This window comes from Coregonus clupeaformis, chromosome 34, assembly GCF_020615455.1.
Source record: "Coregonus clupeaformis isolate EN_2021a chromosome 34, ASM2061545v1, whole genome shotgun sequence".
Lineage (NCBI taxonomy): Eukaryota > Metazoa > Chordata > Actinopteri > Salmoniformes > Salmonidae > Coregonus > Coregonus clupeaformis.
Window position 1 is genome coordinate 6,393,817 of NC_059225.1, and position 23,034 is coordinate 6,416,850.

A 23,034-nucleotide genomic window follows, 5' to 3' on the forward strand; every position below is an offset into this window, starting at 1 on the left:
TTATTGTTATAACGTTATATTACTTATTTTCCACCATAATTTGCAAATAAATTCATTAAAAATCCTACAATGTGATTTTCTGGAGAAAAAAAATCTCAGTTTGTCTGTCATAGTTGATGTGTACCTATGATGAAAATTACAGGCCTCTCTCATCTTTTTAAGTGGGAGAACTTGCACAATTGGTGGCTGACTAAATACTTTTTTCCCCCACTGTATATATATATATATATACATGTGTATAATATAAGTCCATACAATTGTCTATAATAATAAATACATAATATACTAGACTGTAGTCATAATAACCACTGCTAAGGTTGTTTTAAATGGGTCATTATCAGTTTGCTTGCTGCTATTCCTCACACAGAGCTGTACACAGATAAGGGTCAACTAGTGTTACCACCTGCCCCCCTGAAAGGTCTGTGCATGGTCTTGAGAAAGCTCCTCCCCTTCCCCCATCGTCTTATTCCCTACATACCACCTTCTCCCCGTGCCGAAGTATGAAAACCACCGTGAAGCCAACGTCTGCCACGATTTCAGTCACGGAAGACACGTACTGCACTCCAAGTCTTCCCTTTTGCAGATCTTTATTTCGTGAAGATGGTCGCCACTCTCACCCTACCAGGTGATCAAATATGCAGGCATGTCAACTACAGTCAAGCACACCATTGTCTTGGGAGTAGGTGAGCTGGTGTAGTTTAGATGGGTTGAACAGTATCCTACAAGCTCCCTCTTTTAGCCCTCTCTCTCCTCCACTCTCTCTCACACGCACTCTCTCTCCTCCACTCTCTCTCCTCCACTCTCTCTCACACGCACTCTCTCTCCTCCACTCTCTCTCCTCCACTCTCTCTCCTCCACTCTCTCTCACACGCACTCTCTCTCCTCCACTCTCTCTCCTCCACTCTCTCTCGCTCCGCCACAGCTGTACATCCTGTTGGATTCCATCTCCTTCCATGTAAGTGCATCACCTCAAGGCCCATTTGCCATTCATACACTCTGGGGGACTTTTCTCTTGTTTTTGTTTTATTCCAAGCCTGCCTAAATGCATTCTACAAAGGATTTGCCCTTTTTCTGGGAAGTCAGTCAGATTCCATGTTTTATAAATCAGAGTGATACTCTTTTGAGGATTTAGCTTTCATCTGAAATCTGCTTTACAGATGCTTATGTTTATGTTCATCGACTTTACAGTTGCTTCTTTCATTAATGGTATGCGTGTGGTGAGCTAGAGAGAGAGAGAAGGGGGGGGATAGAGACAGACGGAGATAGACAGAGAGTGAGAGAGAGCGAGAGAAAGAGAGACAGAGAGAGAGCGCGAGACAAAGAGAGACAGAGAGAGAGACAGAGAGAGAGACAGAGAGAGAGAGAGAGAGAGAGAGAGAGAGAGAGAGAGAGAGAGAGAGAGAGACAGAGACAGAGACAGAGACAGAGAGGGAGACAGAGAGAGAGACGGAGAGGGAGAGGTAGACAGAGACAGAGACAGAGACAGAGACAGAGAGACAGAGACAGAGACAGAGACAGAGACAGAGACAGAGAGACGGAGAGGGAGACGGAGAGGGAGACAGAGACAGAGACAGAGACAGAGACAGAGAGAGACAGAGACAGAGAGACGGAGACGGAGAGGGAGACGGAGACGGAGACGGAGACGGAGACGGAGAGCAGAGACAGAGACAGAGACAGAGACAGAGACGGAGACGGAGACAGAGAACACTATGTAATTTCCATTGCCACATTTGCAACATTTGTTTGTTTGATTAAAAAAAAGTAAAGAACAAGAAACATGGGAGCCAAATAAAATTGATTTCATATATTTTTATCACATAAGAAATCTCACAGTTAGTTTTCAGAGTCAGTTACATAACAGTAGCTTAAACAAATGACACATGAAGTGAAAGTGAAGTTCTCTTCAGTGAATATAATTACATTATAATATAATTGTTTTGACTTTATGCAGATGGCAACAACAACAAAACACTATAGGCTACAGATCCCATATGACAATCACCCACCAGTCTCCCTCCCACCAGTCTCTCTGCATATAGCCTTACATAGGCTAGATTATCAAAAGGGCAAACTTAAGTACTTAAAATGTACATATTGCCCACAATAACATCTGGTAGTGAGGTAATGCAATGAAATGTGACTGCTACTGAACTAGGCTGGTCGGGTTATTTGTTCTGGGAAGACCCGTATAGGCCTAGCTGATTCAAACCATTTTGGTCATTTTAAAACCATTGTGATAAAATACAGCACGCACTATGGGCTAGTAAACAAAATAAGACATTACTTAGCAACATAGGAAATTCCTGACATCTCCTGTGATCGAAAAAATTAAAATTAAAATTAAAATTCCAAACGCACCATTCAAACCAAGTTGAGGAGATAATATATCCAGCTATTGACAGTTTAGAGGTGGTTTTGCGAATCCAAAACGATCCAAAAATGCTTGCTCCAAATATCCTTTCCATTTCGGACAACGCGTCAGACACCGGACAGTAAAAATCTCCCTGTGCAAATTTCAGCTACGGTAATAGTTGTACTACTGTTCCACTAGCAGAACAAACGATGACGTCACTTTCTATGGTAATAAGGAAACCTTCAAAACAAAAGCCCGCATTTCAAAACATTGCAAGGTGGATAACTTATTAAAAATATATTTTAGATTTTAATCAATGTCGATTTATTGTGCTTATAAGCCAATACAAGAAGGAATTTATGGAAAACATTTTAAATATTATTTTAAGATCCCTATTAAAAAATACAGTGTTCAGACTGGTATGTTGACAATATTGGACTTATAATGAAAAAAAAAAAAACTATTATTTGTGCCGATGTAGGGCCTGTAGAATCTATATATGGATATATGGTGTAATTTCATGGGGCATTGAATAATACTGAGTGTTGCTAGCCTTTTACTACAGCCATTCCATAGGCCACAATGCAAAACACTGTATATGAAATACATATTGGCTTATAGTGAAGAAACTCCCAACCCCACTTTTACATCGGCACAAATAATATATATATTTTTTCTTTCTCTATAAGCCAATATGTATTTCATATACAGTGATTGGCATTGTGGCCAATGGAATGGGTGGAAGGTCAGCAACACTCCGTATTATTTAGTGCCCCCATGAAAGAACACCATATATATTCTACAGACCCTACTGAGTTCTCCCAATCCCACTTTTACATCGGCACAAATAACAATGTTTTTTCTCCATAAGCCAATATGTAATGAATATGCAGTGTATTGCATTGCAGTGAATGGAGTGGGTGGAGTAATGAGTCACCAGCACTCTGTATTAAACCCGTTCCCCAGCACAAGACACCCATTTAAGTTTTGTAGACTCTACTAGTAGTAATTCCAATTACATATATTTGTATTAAAAGTGTATTTCTTTACATATAGCCAACACAATAGCTGTCAACATACCAGTATTGGTTTACACTTTCTACAGAAATTGTATAAATAATACAATTTTTAAAATAAAAGTACGTCAAATTATAAATCATTTTTAAAAAAGGTGGTTGCAATTCAGTGAAATCGTTTTTTTAAAAATTGATATTCCCAAAGTTCAGCATGTCTTTATAGGGGGACTCTTATTTTGAGAGAAAAATAAACAGCGATCGTGATGCCAGGATGCATATCCTGCTGCCAGGAGAACGGTAATGAGATGTGTAGTGTGGTGCTTCGGGTGAGATTCCTCCCCTAGCGCGTCTCATAAATGTGTGTGCGTGCGCAGTCTGTTTGTGAGGCAGTTGCGTGCGAAGAGCTCCACATGTCATTCAGAGCAATCCGCCACCTGAAACACGAGGAAGTGAAAGCGACTCAATTGGGTATAAAGCATCAACAACCACATCTGCCTCGAGCATTGCAAACTGATGAAAACATCAGTTCAGACGTCTGATAGACGTTTTCTGTATTTTCCCGAGGAATTATCACCATTGTCTACTTAGGAAGTACCAACATCTATAATATACCCATTCAATTTGAATGACCCATCTAACATTATACTGGAATTAAGTAATATTGACAGACCTTCTTGGTAAGTGTTTAATTGTTGTTTCCCCCTTTTCTTCTAAGTAGCCTATTTGAGAATGACTTTCAACGTTTTTTTATTTGATATGAATAATCTTAAGAGTTGGCTTCGACTTGTGTTATTATGGATTTTGCAGCTTCATTATATTTAAGTGTCAGTAGTGTAAACAAACTATTGACAAGCAACTGTTTAGGCCTAGTTACGTCTTTATCCTAATTAATCCTGTTCATTTTCTTACTGATTATTTGAATGGCAATAGTCTTCATAACGTACGTTGACAAATGACTCGATCTTGATAGCATCACCGAACAACTTTTCCATCAGTTCCTTTATGGAGTGTGGTATTCTGACCGGTTCATGGAACTTGTGTATGTCATATGTGGGAACAGTGAAAAGTTTTCTCCATCTTTCTCTGCAGCGCACCTGTTACCTTTACGGAGCGCAGGACCATGATCCCGCCGGGAGACTGCATGTACGCTGGCAGGAAAAGAAGGAAGCCAGTTCAAAAACAGTTAAGAATCACATACTTTACTCGTAACATAGTAACATTTATATTTGAACATGCTGAAAACTGTTTTTATGGATTTTATGTCTACTTGTACTTCTACTTCTGAAGTTTGGATAAACTTTTTTTGCGTTGCTCAATACACTTTCACAATGTTTCACAATGTGGTAATAGCCTGCCTACATGGTAGCCCAACAGTACGTTACGTTTATTATTTGTGTGAAATGTGTATGTTTTTAGTGACAGGAGACAGAAGTAGTTAGCAGATTCTTGTGGATGCTTGTGGTTCCAAACTTGATTTAAAAAAAAAGGTGATGCAAGGTTAAAATGACTTGTAGGAAACGTGATGGGTTCACATTTTTTTATTTTATTTTATTTCACCTTTATTTAACCAGGTAAGGCAGTTGAGAACAAGTTCTCATTTACAACTGCGACCTGGCCAAGATAAAGCAAAGCAGTGCGATAAAAACAACAACAACACAGAGTTACATATGGAATAAACAAAACATACAGTCAATAACACAATAGAACATCTATATACATTGTGTGCAAATGTAGTAAGTTATGGAGGTAAGGCAATAAATAGGCCATAGTGCCAAATAATTACAATTATAATTTAGTATTAACACTGGAGTGATAGATGTGCAGAAGATGATGTGGAAATAGAGATACTGGGGTGCAAATTAGCAAAATAAATAACAATATGGGGATGAGGTAGTTGGGTGGGCTAATTACAGATGGGCTGTGTACAGGTGCAGTGATCGGTAAGGTGCTCTGACAACTGATGCTTAAAGATAGTGAGGGAGATAAATGTCTCCAGCTTCAGAGATTTTTGCAGTTCGTTCCAGTCATTTGCAGCAGAGAACTGGAAGGAATGGCGACCAAAGGAGGTGTTGGCTTTGGGGATGACCAGTGAGATATACCTGCTGGAACGCATACTACGGGTGGGTGTTGCTATGGTGACCAATGAGCTAAGATAAGGCGGGGATTTGTCTAGCAGTGATTTATAGATGGCCTGGAGCCAGTGGGTTTGACGACGAACATGTAATGAGGACCAGCCAACAAGAGCGTACAGGTCACAGTAACATCCAATTTGCTGAGTAGAGTGTTGGAGGCTATTTTGTAAATTACATCGTCGAAGTCAAGGATCGGTAGGATAGTCAGTTTTATGAGGGCATGTTTGGCAGCATGAGTGAAGGAGGCTTTGTTGTGAAATAGGAAGCCGATTCTAGATTTAACTTTGGATTGGAGATGCTTAATGTGAGTCTGGAAGGAGAGTTTACAGTCTAACCAGACACCTAGGTATTTGTAGTTGTCCACATATTATAAGTCAGACCCGCCGAGAGTAGTGATTCTAGTCGGGCAGGCGGGTGCCAGCAGCGTTCGATTGAAGAGCATGCATTTAGTTTTACTAGCGTTTAAGAGCAGTTGGAGGCTACTGAAGGAGTGTTGTATGGCATTGAAGCTCGTTTGGAGGTTTGTTAACACAGTGTCCAATGAAGGGCCAGATGTATACAAAATGGTGTCGTCTGCGTAGAGGTGGATCTGAGAGTCACCAGCAGCAAGAGCGACATCATTGATATACACAGAGAATAGAGTCGGCACGAGAATTGAACCCTGTGGCACCCCATAGAGACTGCCAGAGGTCCAGACAACAGGCCCTCCGATTTGACACATTGAACTCTATCTGAGAAGTAGTTGGTGAACCAGGCGAGGCAGTCATTTGAGAAACCAAGGCTATTTAGTCTGCCAATAAGAATGCGGTGATTGACAGAGTCAAAAGCCTTGGCCAGGTCAATGAAGACGGCTGCACAGTACTGTCTTTTATCGATCGCGGTTATTATATCGTTTAGGACCTTGAGCGTGGCTGAGGTACACCCATGACCAGCTCGGAAACCAGATTGCATAGCGGAGAAGGTACGGTGGGATTCTAAATGGTCGGTGATCTGTTTGTTAACTTGGCTTTCAAATATTTTCGAAAGGCAGGGCAGGATGGATATAGGTCTGTAATAGTTTGGATCTAGAGTGTCACCCCCTTTGAAGAGGGGGATGACCGCGGCAGCTTTCCAATCTCTGGGGATCTCAGACGATACGAAAGAGAGGTTGAACAGGCTGGTGATAAGGGTTGCGACAAATTTGGCGGCTAATTTTAGAAAGAAAGGGTCCAGATTGTCTAGCCCAGCTGATTTGTAGGGGTCCAGATTTTGCAGCTCTTTCAGTATATAGGCTAACCATCGGCTACTGTAGCACTAACCGTTTAAATGTTGAATCCAACAACAGGTTTCAGCTAGCTACAATTGATGTCAAATTTGAGAAGAATATGCAAATATATACACTACCAGTCAAAAGTTTGGACACACCTACTCATTCAAGTGTTTTTCTTTATTTGTAAATATTTTTTACATTGTAGAATAGTAGTGAAGACATCTAAACTATGACGTAACACATATGGCATTATGTAGTAAGCAAAAAAGTGTTAAACAAATCAAGATATATTTTATATTTGAGATTCTTCAAATAGCCACCCTTTGCCTTGATGACAGCTTTGCACACTCTTGGCATTCTCTCAACCAGCTTCACCTGGAATGCTTTTCCAACAGTCTTGAAGGAGTTCCCACATATGCTGAGCACTTGTTGGCTGCTTTTCCTTCACTCTGCCATCCAACTCAAACCATCTCAATTGGGTTGAGGTTGGGGGATTGTGGAGGCCAGGTCATCTGATGCAGCACTCCATCACTCTCCTTCTTGGTAAAATAGTCCTTACACAGCCTGGAGATGTGTTGGGTCATTGTCCTGATGACACTTCTGTCATCATGAAGTGCTTTGAGAGACTAGTCAAGGATCATATCACCTCCACCTTACCTGTCACCCTAGACCCACTTCAATTTGCTTACCGCCCCAATACGTCCACAGACGATGCAATCGCCATCACACTGCACACTGCCCTATCCCATCTGGACAAGAGGAATACCTATGTAAGAATGCTGTTCATTGACTATAGCTCAGCATTCAACACCATAGTACCCTCCAAGCTCATCATTAAGCTTGAGGCCCTGGGTCTGTACAACGCATCACCAGGGGCAAACTACCTGCCCTCCAGGACACCTACAGCACCCGATGTCACAGGAAGGCCAAAAATATAATCAAGGACATCAACCACCCGAGCCACTGCCTGTTCACCTCGCTATCATCCAGAAGGCGAGGTCAGTACAGGTGCATCAAGGCTGGGACCGAGAGAATGAAAAACAGCTTCTATCTCAAGGCCATCAGACTGTTAAACAGCCATCACTAGCACAGAGAGGCTGCTGCCTACATACAGACTTGAAAATCACTGGCCACTTTAATAAATGGAACACTAGTCACTTTAATAATGCCACTTTAATCATGTTTACATATCTTGCATTGCCCCATCTCATATCTATATACTGTATTCCATACTATCTATTGCATCTTAGCCTATGCCACTCTGATAATGACATTGCTCATCCATATATTTATATATTCTTATTCCATTCCTTTACTTAGATTTGTGTGTATTAGATATTTGTTGTGGAACTGTTAGATATTACTTGTTAGATATTGCTGCACTGTCGGAACTAGAAGCACAAGCATTTCGCTGCACTCGCAATAACATCTGCTAACCATGTGTATGTGACAAATACATTTGATTTGATTTGAGGCTGTCAACCCGTCTGTGTCTGGCACGGTGATGCTTGATGCTGTCAACCCGTCTGTCTGGCACGGTGATGCTTGATGCTGTCAACCCGTCTGTCTGGCACGGTGATGCTTGATGCTGTCAACCCGTCTGTCTGGCACGGTGATGCTTGATGTTGTCAACCCGTCTGTGTCTGTAAAGGCTCTCTTAATGTTATTATTGATTGATGGCTGTTGTTTGTCCAAAACCTTCAATGCTGTTACCCTGTGTGTGTGTGTGTGTGTGTGTGTGTGTGTGTGTGTGTGTGTGTGTGTGTGTGTGTGTGTGTGTGTGTGTGTGTGTGTGTGTGTGCGTGTGCGCAATTGCTGAATGAAGAATTGATGTAAATTAACTTCACATATTGTATGTTTCACTATGTCACTGCTTTTGATCGCGTCATGAAAAAAACTCAAAGAAAACTGTCATCTTCCAGAGGGTATGAATATATTGTGTTGATTTACATAATGATTCCGTGTTTATATTCTGTTGCTATGTGGCTCTCGGCCCTCCTGCACCCAAAAGCACAGTACATCTCTCTGTTAACAGTTGAGTCTGCCAGACTTAAAAAAAAAATCAAACAGCTACAAACCGTCACAATAACAGACCCTAACATATGTCCGCTGTGTTTTCACCAGGAAACCAGCGACGGTGAGTGAGAAGTCCAACCCGTCCAAAAGGCACCGGGACCGCCTGAACGCGGAGCTGGACCGGCTGGCCAGCATGCTGCCCTTCTCCCCGGACATCATCTCCAAGCTGGATAAACTGTCCGTGCTGCGCCTCAGCGTCAGCTACCTCCGGGTCAAGAGCTTCTTCACAGGTAAGAAGACGCTTCTTCCTCCCCCCTAATGTCCAAGTAGGGAGTAGGAACTCTCAATACAGAAACTACAGTATCACTGCATGACAAGACACATAATTACACCACACTGCACTGTGTAGGGCCTGCTGTGACGTCTAATCAGTCTCCCCCAGTTCACAGTCTAATCAGTCTCCCCCAGTTCACACACTAATGATTAGACTGTTACTGTACCTAGATACTGTATGGTCAGTGGTCGACAACCTCTTCTGATTTAGGGACAGATGTGAAGTCAGTGTTCTCAGCTCTTGGGCACAGTGTGACAAACTGAGAACAGTAAGTTCATGTTGAAGTTGTTATTCAACACTGTCAACACTTTGTTCAACACTTTTATGAGCCATAAAATGTGCTTTCTCCCTACTTCCACTCACGCCACAACCAGCACTGCAGCTGCAATGAATGAGTACAGCAAAGTGTTCCGATAAGCTTGCGTTGGTATTATTAGCGGCTTGTGTCTTTTTTTTAATGTCGAGGAATAGTTCACTTTCTCTGATCATAGGCTTAACAACATGAATTGGTGCATGAGGCAGAAATAACGCAGTGCTACTTGAGTTTCGCCATCAGCTGGAAGACTGTGTCCCCTTGTCTCAGGAGAGCAGGGAGATGGTGAGTCGTGAGAGGCAGCCTCACCGCTGCTCCATCCCTCCCCTCAAACCATCAGTTCAGTAAAACAAAAAATATATAATAATAATAGTAAATATATATAGATATATAGACATATAGATATACTGTATGTATAGATATATAATGCTCACTCAGCTGTGCCTCACAAGTAACACAATAAACTATCTATTACCAGTGTGATCATATGCATAAATGTTTTAAATATACATTCTAAATAGTCTGAGAAGAACAACATTGGCAGGACAATTCAAGCAAAGCCAATATGCAGTGATAATGTACTGGGTCTATAGCCTACTGCACAAACCTCACTGTTACAGAACAGTTTTTCCATTGGTTCATGTTGCATAGGCTTACGTTTTTTAAGTCATGTTTTTAAAACAACTGTGCGGTAGATCTCGGCTTGCATTTTGACTCAGCAAGTGATCTTGACTCAGTCGGTGACCACTGCCCTAGACCTACGGTAAATAGCCTGTCCAGGGTCTCACCCTGGTTAGTCAACGTATACTCAGACATAGGACAATACTCTGGTTGGATGTACAAGTCAATTGTCATCTAAGCACGCAAGTGCATTTGAACAGGTTATTTTAAGTTCATTTGCAATATTTACATTTTTGTTTTGATTGACACAAGGGGGCCGTCGATTACGGTTTTATACAGTAAATATGAATTATTCTAGCTTCTCTCCACAACTCTTCACTGTCTCATACTGTAACTTTGTACAAACATTCTTCGGTCTTATCATAACCTTTCTCACTTTTTCTTGTTTTGCCTCCTCCTTTCTGTGTCTTTTTCTCACTCTCACAACGGAGCTGTCTTCCATCCAGGTATTTTTTATGCTCTGGACTTGAACAATAAAGTTACAGTGAGTCACGCCAGTAGAGTATCAACGAACAGTCTGGAATACTTTAAAAGTTTGGAAAGATGTTTTTCTCTCTGCCAGATGACCAGATAATGTTCTCTTTCTCTTTGAAGTTGTTGCTTTCCCGTCAAGTCTCTGGTGCGTTCAAACAATAGCTGTAACGACGGAGCTGAGCGGGCTGTCTGGTGACTAGTTTTTCTGTTCGTGATCTCCAGTTTCCGAGGGTTCGGGAACGCTCCCGGGGAGCTCTCTTGATTTCCGCACCTGCATCCCATCAGCAATCTGCACACCTGGTCCTGATCATCACCCTTCTTAGGCTCTGGTCTAACATCCATTCCCTGCCGGATCGTTAGCCATGAACAGTAGGTTTACCAGAGTATCAGTCTTAGAGCCTAGCGTTAGTTTTGTTGTTTTTGCACCTTGTTGGTTTGTTGCTTACTTACCCCCGTTTTGTTCCATCTGCAGTCACCCGTCCGGAACCTTCATCCAACCTCTGCCTGGTGGTCGGCGGCTGCCGACAGGATGGGATCAACCACTGCACCCCAACAACTAATCAACGCCGCCCGCTCTGTTCCCTGGATTATTCAGCATCACTCTTGAATTTGTAATAAACACTCACCTTCGTTTCAACTTACCTTGTCCTGGTCTGCTTCTGGGTTCTGGCTTAGCAACTCGTGACAGAATGATCCGGCCAGTAATGAACCCAGCGGACCTGGACTCTGTTAACGCCATGCCATTACCCATCAGGAGAAGATGTTGGGCCATCATAGCACGGTACTACAGGAGATCGCGTTGTCAGTTCGGAACCTTTCTACCGGTCTGACGGAGGTCCAGAACCAACGCAAGTTTCCGGTGGAGGATCCACTACCGGTTTCACCCATCTCGCCTGCCGCTTCTGGAGCTGTGTCCTTCCGTGAGCCCAAGGTTCCCGACGGATAAATATGAGGGGGAGCTGGGAAGATGCCGTTCCTTCCTTATGCAGTGTGGATTAGTGTTCGATCTACAGCCCTACTCTTATGCCACAGACAAGGCTAGGATAGCCTTTGTGATTGCGTTGCTGCGTGGTCGAGCGCTGGAGTGGGCTTCAGCCGTTTGGGAAACGACAAGACCCCTGCATGGCTTCATACCAGGGGTTCACGGCCGAGATGAGGAAGCTCTTCGACCATTCCGTCCCGAGGGGGGGACGCAGCTAGGCGCCTGTTTTCGCTTCACCAAGGAACTCGCGCGTGGCGACTTCGTGATCGAGTTCAAGACGTTGGCTGTGGAGAGTGGGTGGAACGAGGAGTCTCTGCAAGCGGTCTTTTACCAGGGTCTGTCGGAGCAGCTCAAGGATGAGTTGATCTCCTATCCGGAGCCTAGTGACCTGGACAGCTTGGTAGCCTTGTCTATTCGGGTGGATAATCGAGTCCGAGAGGCGAAGGAGGGAGAAGCAATGGGGTCCGTCCAATCGATCAGCTTCTCAGTTCCCAGTCGGGTCGGGTGGTGGACCAGAACACGTCGATCATTCTCCACCACAAAGGATTAGTGGAGAGGTCCTCTCTCCCGATTCTGAACCCATGCAAGTGGGGCGGCACGGGTTAACCAAGGAGGAGCGTCAACATAGACGTAAGACCAACTGCTGCCTCTACTGTGGTAGCTCGGGACATTACATCTCCACTTGTTCCCGGCGGTCGTCAAACTGCCCGGCTCGCTAAAGTTGGGAGGACTTTTAGCGAGCCAGTTTCAACCTCTCAGTACCTCTGTCAGACCCCGTTTCCGGCTACCCTTGTGAACAGGAATCAGAGCTTAGCGATTAACGCTTTATCGATTCAGGTGCCGATGGAAGCTTTCTTGATGCCCGAGTTGGTGGAACAGCTGGGGCTTTCCAAGGAGCAATTGCCGGAAGCCATTGAAGCGACCACTCTGAACGGGCAGTAGTCTGGCACGTATCACGATGAGGACTGAACCGGTTAAGATGCGGTTGTCGGGGAATCATTCTGAGATGATTTCATTCTTCATTCTGCCGTCTTCCCATGTTCCTCTGGTCCTTGGATACCCCTGGCTGAAGGAACACAATCCCACGTTCGATTGGGTGACGGGCAAGGTAACGAGTTGGAGCCTTGATTGTCATGCTAACTGTCTCAAGACTGCCTGCCCCCATTCGGTTCCCAGTCAGGTGATTGAGGCTAAACCCCCAGATTTGTCCCTGGTTCCCGAGACATATCACGATTTGGGGGAAGTTTTCAGTAAGCAGAAGGCTCTGTCACTCCCTCCCCACCGACCATATGATTGTGCCATCAACCTGTTCCCTGGAGCTGTCTACCCCAAGGGGAAGGTTATACAGTATCTCCCGACCTGAACGTGAGGCTTTGGAGACCTACATCAAGGAGTCCCTAGCTGCTGGTCTCGTTCGTCCCCTCGTCATCACCCCCTGGGGGGAGGATTCTTCTTTGTGGGTAAGAAGGATGGCTCTCTTCGACCGTGTATTGATTATCGGGGGTTGAATGACATCACGGTCAAGAACAAGTATCCCCCTGCCCTTGATGAGTTCTGCCTTCGACTCCTTACAGGGTGCTACGGTGTTCACCAAGCTAGACCTACGCAATGTCGTATCACATGGTCCGGATCAGAGAGGGGGACGAGTGGTTGACGGGTTTCAATACACCGATGGGTCACTCGAGTATCAGGTGATGCCGTTTGGACTGACCAATGCTCCAGCGGTATTCCAGAGTATGGTGAACGACGTCCTGAGAGATATGATCGGTCTCTTTGTGTTTGTTTACCTGGATGACATTCTGATCTTCTCGAAGGAACCTTCCGACCACGTCCAGCATGTCCGGCAGGTTCTGCAGCGATTGTTGGAGAATCGCCTGTTCGTGAAGGCCGAGAAGTGCGAGTTTCACGCCCACCACGACATCCTTTCTCGGGTACATCATCTCCAGGGGGAGAGATTAGGATGGACCAGGAGAAGGTTAGAGCGGTTCTGGAATGGGCCCAGCCCGGTACGAGATTGCAGCTCCAGAGATTTTTTGGGGTTTGCGAATTTCTACCGCAGATTCATCCGGGATTACAGGCCGTGTGGCCGCTCCGTTAACTGCCTTGACTTCCAGTATCAGGACCTTCAAGTGGAATCCGGAGGCGGATCGAGCGTTTCTGGATTTGAAGAGGCGGTTCACTAACGCACCGATTCTCTCTCAACCGGACACGGCCCGTCAGTTCGTCGTTGAAGTGGACGCGTCTGATGTGGGAGTTGGCGCCATCCTGTCGCAGCGATGCTCCACGGACAGTAAACTCCATCCCTGCGCCTACTACTCGTCGCCTTTCGCCTGCGGAGAGGAATTACGATGTGGGTAACCGGGAGCTTCTCGCGGTGAAACTTGCCTTGGAGGAGTGGCGCCACTGGTTGGAGGGGGCGGAGCAACCGTTTATTGTCTGGACTGACCACAAGAATCTTGCTTACGTGCAATCGGCTAAACGTCTCAACTCCCGTCAGGCCAGGTGGGCGTTGTTTTTCGGACGATTCAAGTTTTCCCTGACGTTCCGACCTGGATCTAAGAACGGCAAGGTGGACGCCTTGTCCCGGATGTTCTCCAAGACGGAGGAGAGTGGGTCCAAGACCGAGACAATTCTCCCCCGGAACTACGTCGTGGGAGCAGTTATGTGGAAGATTGAGGAGGAGGTGCTGGCGGCCCTTCGGACTCAGCCCGGTCCCGGTAACGGTCCACCCGGTCGGTTGTTTGTGCCTGAGTCGGTTCGTCCTGCTGTCCTCAAATGGTCCCACGCCAGCAAGATGGCTTGTCACCCTGGCGTGGCTCGGACAATGGCGTTTCTTCGCAGACGTTTTGGTGGCCTGCCATGGCCGAGGATACTCGGGGGTTTTGTTGCTGCCTGTCCAGTGTGTGCGCAGAATAAGAGTACCAATCGGCCCAGCTCTGGACTACTTCACCCCCTTCCTATTCCCCGGCGACCATGGTCGCATCTGGCCCTGGACTTCGTCACTGGGTTGCCCGCTTCTGAGGGGAACACGGTCGTTCTGACTATCGTGGACAGATTCAGCAAGTTCGCCCACTTTGTGCCAATTGCCAAGCTTCCCTCTGCCTCGGAGACGTCCGAGATCCTGGTTAGGGGAGGTTTTCAGGGTCCACGGTTTGCCCAGTGATATCGTTTCCGACCGTGGCCCTCAGTTTACCTCTGCTGTCTGGAAGTCCTTCTGTTTGGCCATTGGAGCTACAGTCAGTCTCACATCTGGTTTTCACCCCCAATCCAATGGTCAGGCGGAGAGAGCCAACCAGAAGATGGAATCCACGCTACGCTGCCTGGTCTCTTCCAACCCCACCTCCTGGGTCTCTCAGTTGCCTTGGGTTGAGTATGCCCACAATACTCTCCCTACATCTGCCACTGGGATGTCTCCCTTCCAGTGCCTGTATGGCTACCAACCTCCCCTGTTCCCTTCTCAGGAGAAGGAGCTCTCAGTGCCTTCTGTTCAGGCCCATATTCGTTGCCACCGGACCTGGCATCGGGCCAGAAAGGCACTCCTTAGAGTTTCGGACCGGTATCAGCTCCAGGCGAATCGTCGCCGGATCCCCGCTCCCACCTATTCCATCGGAGATAGGGTCTGGTTGGCCACACGGGATCTTCCGTTACGGACTGAGTCTAGGAAGTTGTTACCGAAGTTCATTGGTCCGTTTGTGGTGGAGAAGGTGATCAATCCGGTGGCAGTTCGACTCAAACTCCCGAGGACGCTCAGAGTCCATCCCACCTTTCATGTCTCCTGCCTCAAGCCTGTTTTCCTCAGTCCTCTGTTGCCTCCTCCGCCTCCTCCTCCTCCTCCTCGGATGATCGGAGGTGGTCCTGCCTACACGGTGCGTCGCATCATGGATTCCAGACGGCGGGGCCGGGGTTTCCAGTATCTCGTGGACTGGGAGGGGTATGGTCCTGAAGAGAGGAGTTGGATTCCGCGGCGACAGGTCCTAGATGCTGACCTCATCAGTGACTTCTACCGCCTCCATCCTGGCGCTCCGGGAGTCCGCCCGGTGGCGTTCGTCGGAGGGGGGGGTACTGTAACGATCCCGGCAGTCTGAGTCGGGTCCTGTCTGGTGACTAGTTTTTCTGTTCGTGATCTCCAGTTTCCCGAGGGTTCGGGAACGCGCTCCGGGAGCTCTCTTGATTTCCGCACCTGCATCCCATCAGCAATCTGCACACCTGGTCCTGATCATCACCCTTCTTAGGCTCTGGTCTAACATCCATTCCCTGCCGGATCGTTAGCCATGAACAGTAGGTTTACCAGAGTATCAGTCTTAGAGCCTAGCGTTAGTTTTGTTGTTTTTGCACCTTGTTGGTTTGTTGCTTACTTACCCCCGTTTTGTTCCATCTGCAGTCACCCGTCCGGAACCTTCATCCAACCTCTGCCTGGTGGTCGGCGGCTGCCGACCCAGGATGGGATCAACCACTGCACCCCCAACAACTAATCAACGCCGCCCGCTCTGTTCCCTGGATTATTCAGCATCACTCTTGAATTTGTAATAAACACTCACCTTCGTTTCAACTTACCTTGTCCTGGTCTGCTTCTGGGTTCTGGCTTAGCAACTCGTGACAATAGCAGAAACGGACGAGTGCATTCCAGCAGCATCTATCACCAGAGTGATTTGAGTGTCTGGCTCTATTCTCTCTCTCTAATCCCTTGTTACTCCCCATCCATCTCATAGCTCTCACGGCTAACTCAGAGGCTTTCCTAAATTGGCCTAGACCAGGCTGTGTGTAACTGGTTTAAAAACCACTTGACAGATAGAACTCAAATGTATGTATAATGACGGTGTTAAATCTAGTTTTCTGGATATAACGAAAGGTGTCCCGCAGGGGTCAGTTCTGGGTCTAGTACTTTTTACTGAATACATTAACAATATTGGTTTGTTGATTGGTGAGAAAAGAGATCAATTCGGTCTGTTTTGAGTTCGGGCTGTTACACAGTAGTGTGTGGAATGGGTCAAGGGGGTTGAATGCTTTGGCACTGTAACATTCATATAATGAATGAATAGGGGACTCCTAAGTCTTTCCATGCCCACCTTCAAGAATATACTGTCCCATGTGGCTCACTTGCAACGCCAGGGTCGTGGGTTCGATTCTCATGGGGGACCATGAACAGAAAAAGCACTCACTACTGTAAGTCGTTCTGGATAAGAGTGTCTGCTAAATGACTTAAAAAGAAATGAATAATGGGATATATCATCCATCTTAAAAAAATATATATATATATTGATTTGTCTGTAAAGAATTGTAACCTGCACCCGTACGATACTGTTATGTGTTCTATTACCCCACTACTGTTATGTGTTCTATTACCCCACTACTGTTATGTGTTCTATTACCCCACTACTGTTATGTGTTCTATTACCCCACTACTGTTATGTGTTATATTACCCCACTACTGTTATGTGTTCTATTACCCCACTACTGTTATGTGTTCTATTACCCCCACTACTGTTATGTGTTCTATTACCCCACTACTGTTATGTGTTCTATTACCCCACTACTGTTATGTGTTCTATTACCCCACTACTGTTATGTGTTCTATTACCCCACTACTGTTATGTGTTATATTACCCCACTACTGTTATGTGTTCTATTACCCCACTACTGTTATGTGTTCTATTACCCCACTACTGTTATGTGTTCTATTACCCCACTACTGTTATGTGTTCTATTACCCCACTACTGTTATGTGTTCTATTACCCCACTACTGTTATGTGTTCTATTACCCCACTACTGTTATGTGTTCTATTACCCCACTACTGTTATGTGTTCTATTACCCCACTACTGTTATGTGTTCTATTACCCCACTACTGTTATGTGTTCTATTACCCCACTACTGTTATGTGTTCTATTACCCCACTACTGTTATGTGTTCTATTACCCCACTACTGTTATGTGTTCTATTACCCCACTACTGTTATGTGTTCTATTACCCCACTACTGTTATGTGTTCTATTACCCCACTACTGTTATGTGTTCTATTACCCCACTACTGTTATGTGTTCTATTACCCCACTACTGTTATGTGTTCTATTACCCCACTACTGTTATGTGTTCTATTACCCCACTACTGTTATGTGTTCTATTACCCCACTACTGTTATGTGTTCTATTACCCCACTACTGTTATGTGTTCTATTACCCCACTACTGTTATGTGTTCTATTACCCCACTACTGTTATGTGTTCTATTACCCCACTACTGTTATGTGTTCTATTACCCCACTACTGTTATGTATTCTATTACCCCACTACTGTTATGTTCTATTACCCCACTACTGTTACGTGTTCTATTACCCCACTACTGTTATGTGTTCTATTACCCCACTACTGTTATGTGTTCTATTACCCCACTACTGTTATGTGTTCTATTACCCCACTACTGTTACATGTTCTATTACCCCACTACTGTTACGTGTTCTATTACCCCACTACTGTTACGTGTTCTATTACCCCACTACTGTTACGTGTTCTATTACCCCACTACTGTTATGTGTTCTATTACCCCACTACTGTTATGTGTTCTATTACCCCACTACTGTTATGTGTTCTATTACCCCACTACTGTTATGTGTTCTATTACCCCACTACTGTTACGTGTTCTATTACCCCACTACTGTTACGTGTTCTATTACCCCACTACTGTTCGTGTGTTCTATTACCCCACTACTGTTATGTTCTATTACCCCACTACTGTTATGTGTTCTATTACCCCACTACTGTTATGTGTTATATTACCCCACTACTGTTATGTGTTCTATTACCCCACTACTGTTATGTGTTCTATTACCCCACTACTGTTATGTGTTATATTAGGAGGATGGGAGGCTGCTACACAAATCAGAAAGCCAAAATGTAGCCTTGGCTGCCCTTATGTGTGATTAGGTTAGCATGAAGTCCTTTTAGTCTGGATTACACATATTAGTCAGTGCTCTAACCCACAGTAGCGGCTCCCAAAGCTAGGGCTGCACGATATGGGCAAATCATCTAATTGCAAATTATTTTAACCTAAATATTGCGATTGGGATTTTACTTGCAATTTAAAGATCAAAAACACTTGGGTGAACTATTGGAATCATAGAAATACAATTCGTTTTCTGATTCAATGGTTGGTGTTGTTTGGCATGACAACTAATGACAAAGACAGGTACAGTAGAAGTTGCTGTGACAGGGTAGGAGCCAAAGTGTGTAAGAAAAAATGTATGCACTCACTAGTTGTAAGTCGCTCTGGATAAGAGCGTCTGCTAAAATGACTAAATGTGTTGGTCAGAGCTTCCCAGGGGACCCTTATTACATGGATTATGGATATTGCACATGTCAATATTGCAATTTAGATTAAAATTTGATTAAAGATGCACTCTGAAACTTTTGTATAATTGAGTAGTATTGAAGGTGGTGCTCACAAACCAAAAGTAGTCCCCTTTTTTTGTGTACTACGTGATCCAATTGTGTACTATGTCATTCATTTCGTGTGACATGTTAAGAATTTTGCAATTGATTTGATATCATACGAATTTTACAATTCGGGTGATATGCTAAGAATCAAATTTGTGCAATATGTTTTACGAATTTGTTGTGCTTAAGATCCCGGAGTGCATCTTTAATTGTGTTTCCCTACCCAAAACATATATATTTTTTTAACTTTCTGATACTACTAAAGCCTTTTTGAACCGGACTGTGACCCAATAAATAAACAAAAACATATGTTTAGCCATAATGAAAAAGTCACTGTCCATGACCCACTGTTTGAGACCCACAACTCTAGCCTCCCTTCCCTCTGTGGCTCTACAATACCTGTTGTTGTGGCTCTGTCTCTTTGTGTTGTCAGACCAGAGAGCTGTAATCCTCTGTCTCTGTGTGTTGTCAGAGCAGAGAGCTGTAATCCTCTGTCTCTGTGTGTTGTCAGACCAGAGAGCTGTAATCCTCTGTCTCTGTGTGTTGTCAGACCAGAGAGCTGTAATCCCTGTCTCTGTGTGTTGTCAGAGCAGAGAGCTGTAATCCTCTGTCTCTGTGTGTTGTCAGACCAGAGAGCTGTAATCCTCTGTCTCTGTGTGTTGTCAGACCAGATAGCTGTAATCCTCTGTCTCTGTGTGTTGTCAGAGCAGAGAGCTGTAATCCCCTTCATGTTTAATGGAGGGTCAAAGCCCAGGGTTTATTAGTAAACTATTTAAATATTTACACTGAGATTAATAAACCTATTTTTTTCTTTGTGCCTCCATTGACTTCATTCCTTTATTCCACTCTTCTCTGGCAGTATAGGCCCCACAGAACAGGTTTTGAGTCCTTTCAATCGTAACAGAGCTCTGTGCTGTCTCCAATCATACAGGAATGTGCTTTACTGCCGTATATTAGGAAGGGTAATTGCAGACAAACCCAAATAATGTCTAGAACATACATTGTTTCTGTAAAGATAACGTTAGATGCGTATCTCTGGGTTTCTAACATGAATGAACAGGTTTGCCATCAAGTAGTAGGTGCTGTACTAGGTGGGGCTGGTAACATCAATGCAGTGGCTTCACACGTGCAGTATATAGGCCTACTATATGTTGATATCGTCTCTAAAGGACCGTCTGCTGAATGACTAGTATGACGTAACACAGTGAGTCCCCGTTGTTCCTGGTCATCTGTGCGCTATCCACTATCACGCTATCTCTCACATGTTTTTATTTTTTTTGTTTTTTTGGGGGGGGGATGGATCAGCTTAATATTGCAGATAGATTGTATCTTCTATCAATGTAATTGTCTGCATCACTTCCAATCCCCCATGTTTTTTATATATATACTCCCCTTTATTACTTTTCAACCCGCCATCCTTTCCCTACTTGGAGTAAATTAGTGAACAACAATGCCCAGGCCTCTACTTCCAGCCTATACTTACTATCTACACCTTATGGACACAGTTAATTTTACAATAATTCTATTATATATATATATATATATTTTTTTGCTCCTGAACTTCTTCTACTCTCAACCTCTCCGATCATTTTCATGATGTCCATCCGGTTTGCTTCTATATGCCATATCTTTCTAACTGTGCTCTTTGCCAAAAGCTCCCAACATACAACCTATATACTTATTATGGACACAGTATGCTTACATTATTAGCTATCTTTGTTATTATTTGTTGTTATTTGTTATTAGTCCCATCCTTCAACTCTATTCAATACCTCCCATCTACAGTGGGGAAAAAAATTATTTAGTCAGCCACCAATTGTGCAAGTTTTCCCACTTAAAAAGATGAGAGAGGCCTGTAATTTTCATCATAGGTACACGTCAACTATGACAGACAAAATGAGATTTTTTTTCTCCAGAAAATCACATTGTAGGATTTTTAATGAATTTATTTGCAAATTATGGTGGAAAATAAGTATTTGGTCAATAACAAAAGTTTCTCAATACTTTGTTATATACCCTTTGTTGGCAATGACACAGGTCAAACGTTTTCTGTAAGTCTTCACAAGGTTTTCACACACTGTTGCTGGTATTTTGGCCCATTCCTCCATGCAGATCTCCTCTAGAGCAGTGATGTTTTGGGGCTGTCGCTGGGCAACACGGACTTTCAACTCCCTCCAAAGATTTTCTATGGGGTTGAGATCTGGAGACTGGCTAGGCCACTCCAGGACCTTGAAATGCTTCTTACGAAGCCACTCCTTCGTTGCCCGGCGGTGTGTTTGGGATCATTGTCATGCTGAAAGACCCAGCCACGTTTCATCTTCAATGCCCTTGCTGATGGAAGGAGGTTTTCACTCAAAATCTCACAATACATGGCCCCATTCATTCTTTCCTTTACACGGATCAGTCGTCCTGGTCCCTTTGCAGAAAAACAGCCCCAAAGCATGATGTTTCCACCCCCATGCTTCACAGTAGGTATGGTGTTCTTTGGATGCAACTCAGCATTCTTTGTCCTCCAAACACGACGAGTTGAGTTTTTACCAAAAAGTTATATTTTGGTTTCATCTGACCATATGACATTCTCCCAATCCTCTTCTGGATCATCCAAATACACTCTAGCAAACTTCAGACGAGCCTGGACATGTACTGGCTTAAGCAGGGGACACGTCTGGCACTGCAGGATTTGAGTCCCTGGCGGCGTAGTGTGTTACTGATGGTAGGCTTTGTTACTTTGGTCCCAGCTCTCTGCAGGTAATTCACTAGGTCCCCCGTGTGGTTCTGGGATTTTTGCTCACCGTTCTTGTGATCATTTTGACCCCACGGGGTGAGATCTTGCGTGGAGCCCCAGATCGAGGGAGATTATCAGTGGTCTTGTATGTCTTCCATTTCCTAATAATTGCTCCCACAGTTGATTTCTTCAAACCAAGCTGCTTACCTATTGCAGATTCAGTCTTCCCAGCCTGGTGCAGGTCTACAATTTTGTTTCTGGTGTCCTTTGACAGCTCTTTGGTCTTGGCCATAGTGGAGTTTGGAGTGTGACTGTTTGAGGTTGTGGACAGGTAGGTGTCTTTTATACTGATAACAAGTTCAAACAGGTGCCATTAATACAGGTAACGAGTGGAGGACAGAGGAGCCTCTTAAAGAAGAAGTTACAGGTCTGTGAGAGCCAGAAATCTTGCTTGTTTGTAGGTGACCAAATACTCATTTTCCACCATAATTTGCAAATAAATTCATTAAAAATCCTACAATGTGATTTTCTGGATTTATTTTTCTCAATTTGTCTGTCATAGTTGACGTGTACCTATGATGAAAATTACAGGCCTCTCTCATCTTTTTAAGTGGGAGAACTTGCACAATTGGTGGCTGACTAAATACTTTTTTCCCCATCTATCTCTTAACACCATCCATATAGGATTTCTATTTGCCATAAATATTTCAACCGTACTGTGATGTTTTACAAAAGTTCTGAACCTTTCTATTCTCATTGCTTCTACAGATTGTGAATTAAAAATAAACATTTTAATATTTAAACATATTATATTATTGATCGATTGACTATGACTTTTCAGATCACCCAGTAATGCTATCTGCAAGGTTAGCTCCAGGTAAATATTGCAATCCTTTAGCCATTCCTGGACCTGTGTCCAAAAACAAGCTACAAATGGACAGATCCAAAACAAATGATCTAATGATTCTGTCTCTTCACAGCAAAATCTGCAGAGCTGGGAAGATTGTATCCCCCATATAAATAACATTCTATTGGTAGCAAGAATTGTATATAATAATTTAAATTGAAAGATTCTAATTTTTGAATCCGGTGTCGTTTTGCGTGTCAGTTCATAAACACTATGCCATGGGATCGGTACGTCAAAGATCTCTTCCCAACTATTTTGCAATCTATATGGGACGGCTTTCAATCCTTTGGTCCTTAAGTGAAACTGATATACTTTTTTAATTTATCACAGTTTTCCTTAACCAATTATGTTCTTTAATGCAAGGCCGACAGACAAGTTCCTTACTTTCTCCCCCTTCCACTTTCCTCTTCCACTTTTGCGGTAA

General features: G+C 44.1%; 1 protein-coding gene across 1 annotated transcript in view; it reads left to right on the forward strand.

The window, feature by feature from the left end:
* Positions 1-3,889: 3,889 nt before the first annotated feature.
* LOC121549730 overlaps positions 3,890-23,034 on the forward strand; it is a 146,374-nt gene continuing 127,229 nt past the window's right edge. The window contains exons 1-3 of the mRNA XM_045210398.1: positions 3,890-4,046; positions 4,459-4,551; positions 8,875-9,056. Of these exons, the coding sequence (XP_045066333.1) occupies positions 4,490-4,551; positions 8,875-9,056 (244 nt within the window). The 5' untranslated portion in view covers positions 3,890-4,046; positions 4,459-4,489. The remainder of the gene's footprint in view (positions 4,047-4,458; positions 4,552-8,874; positions 9,057-23,034) is intronic.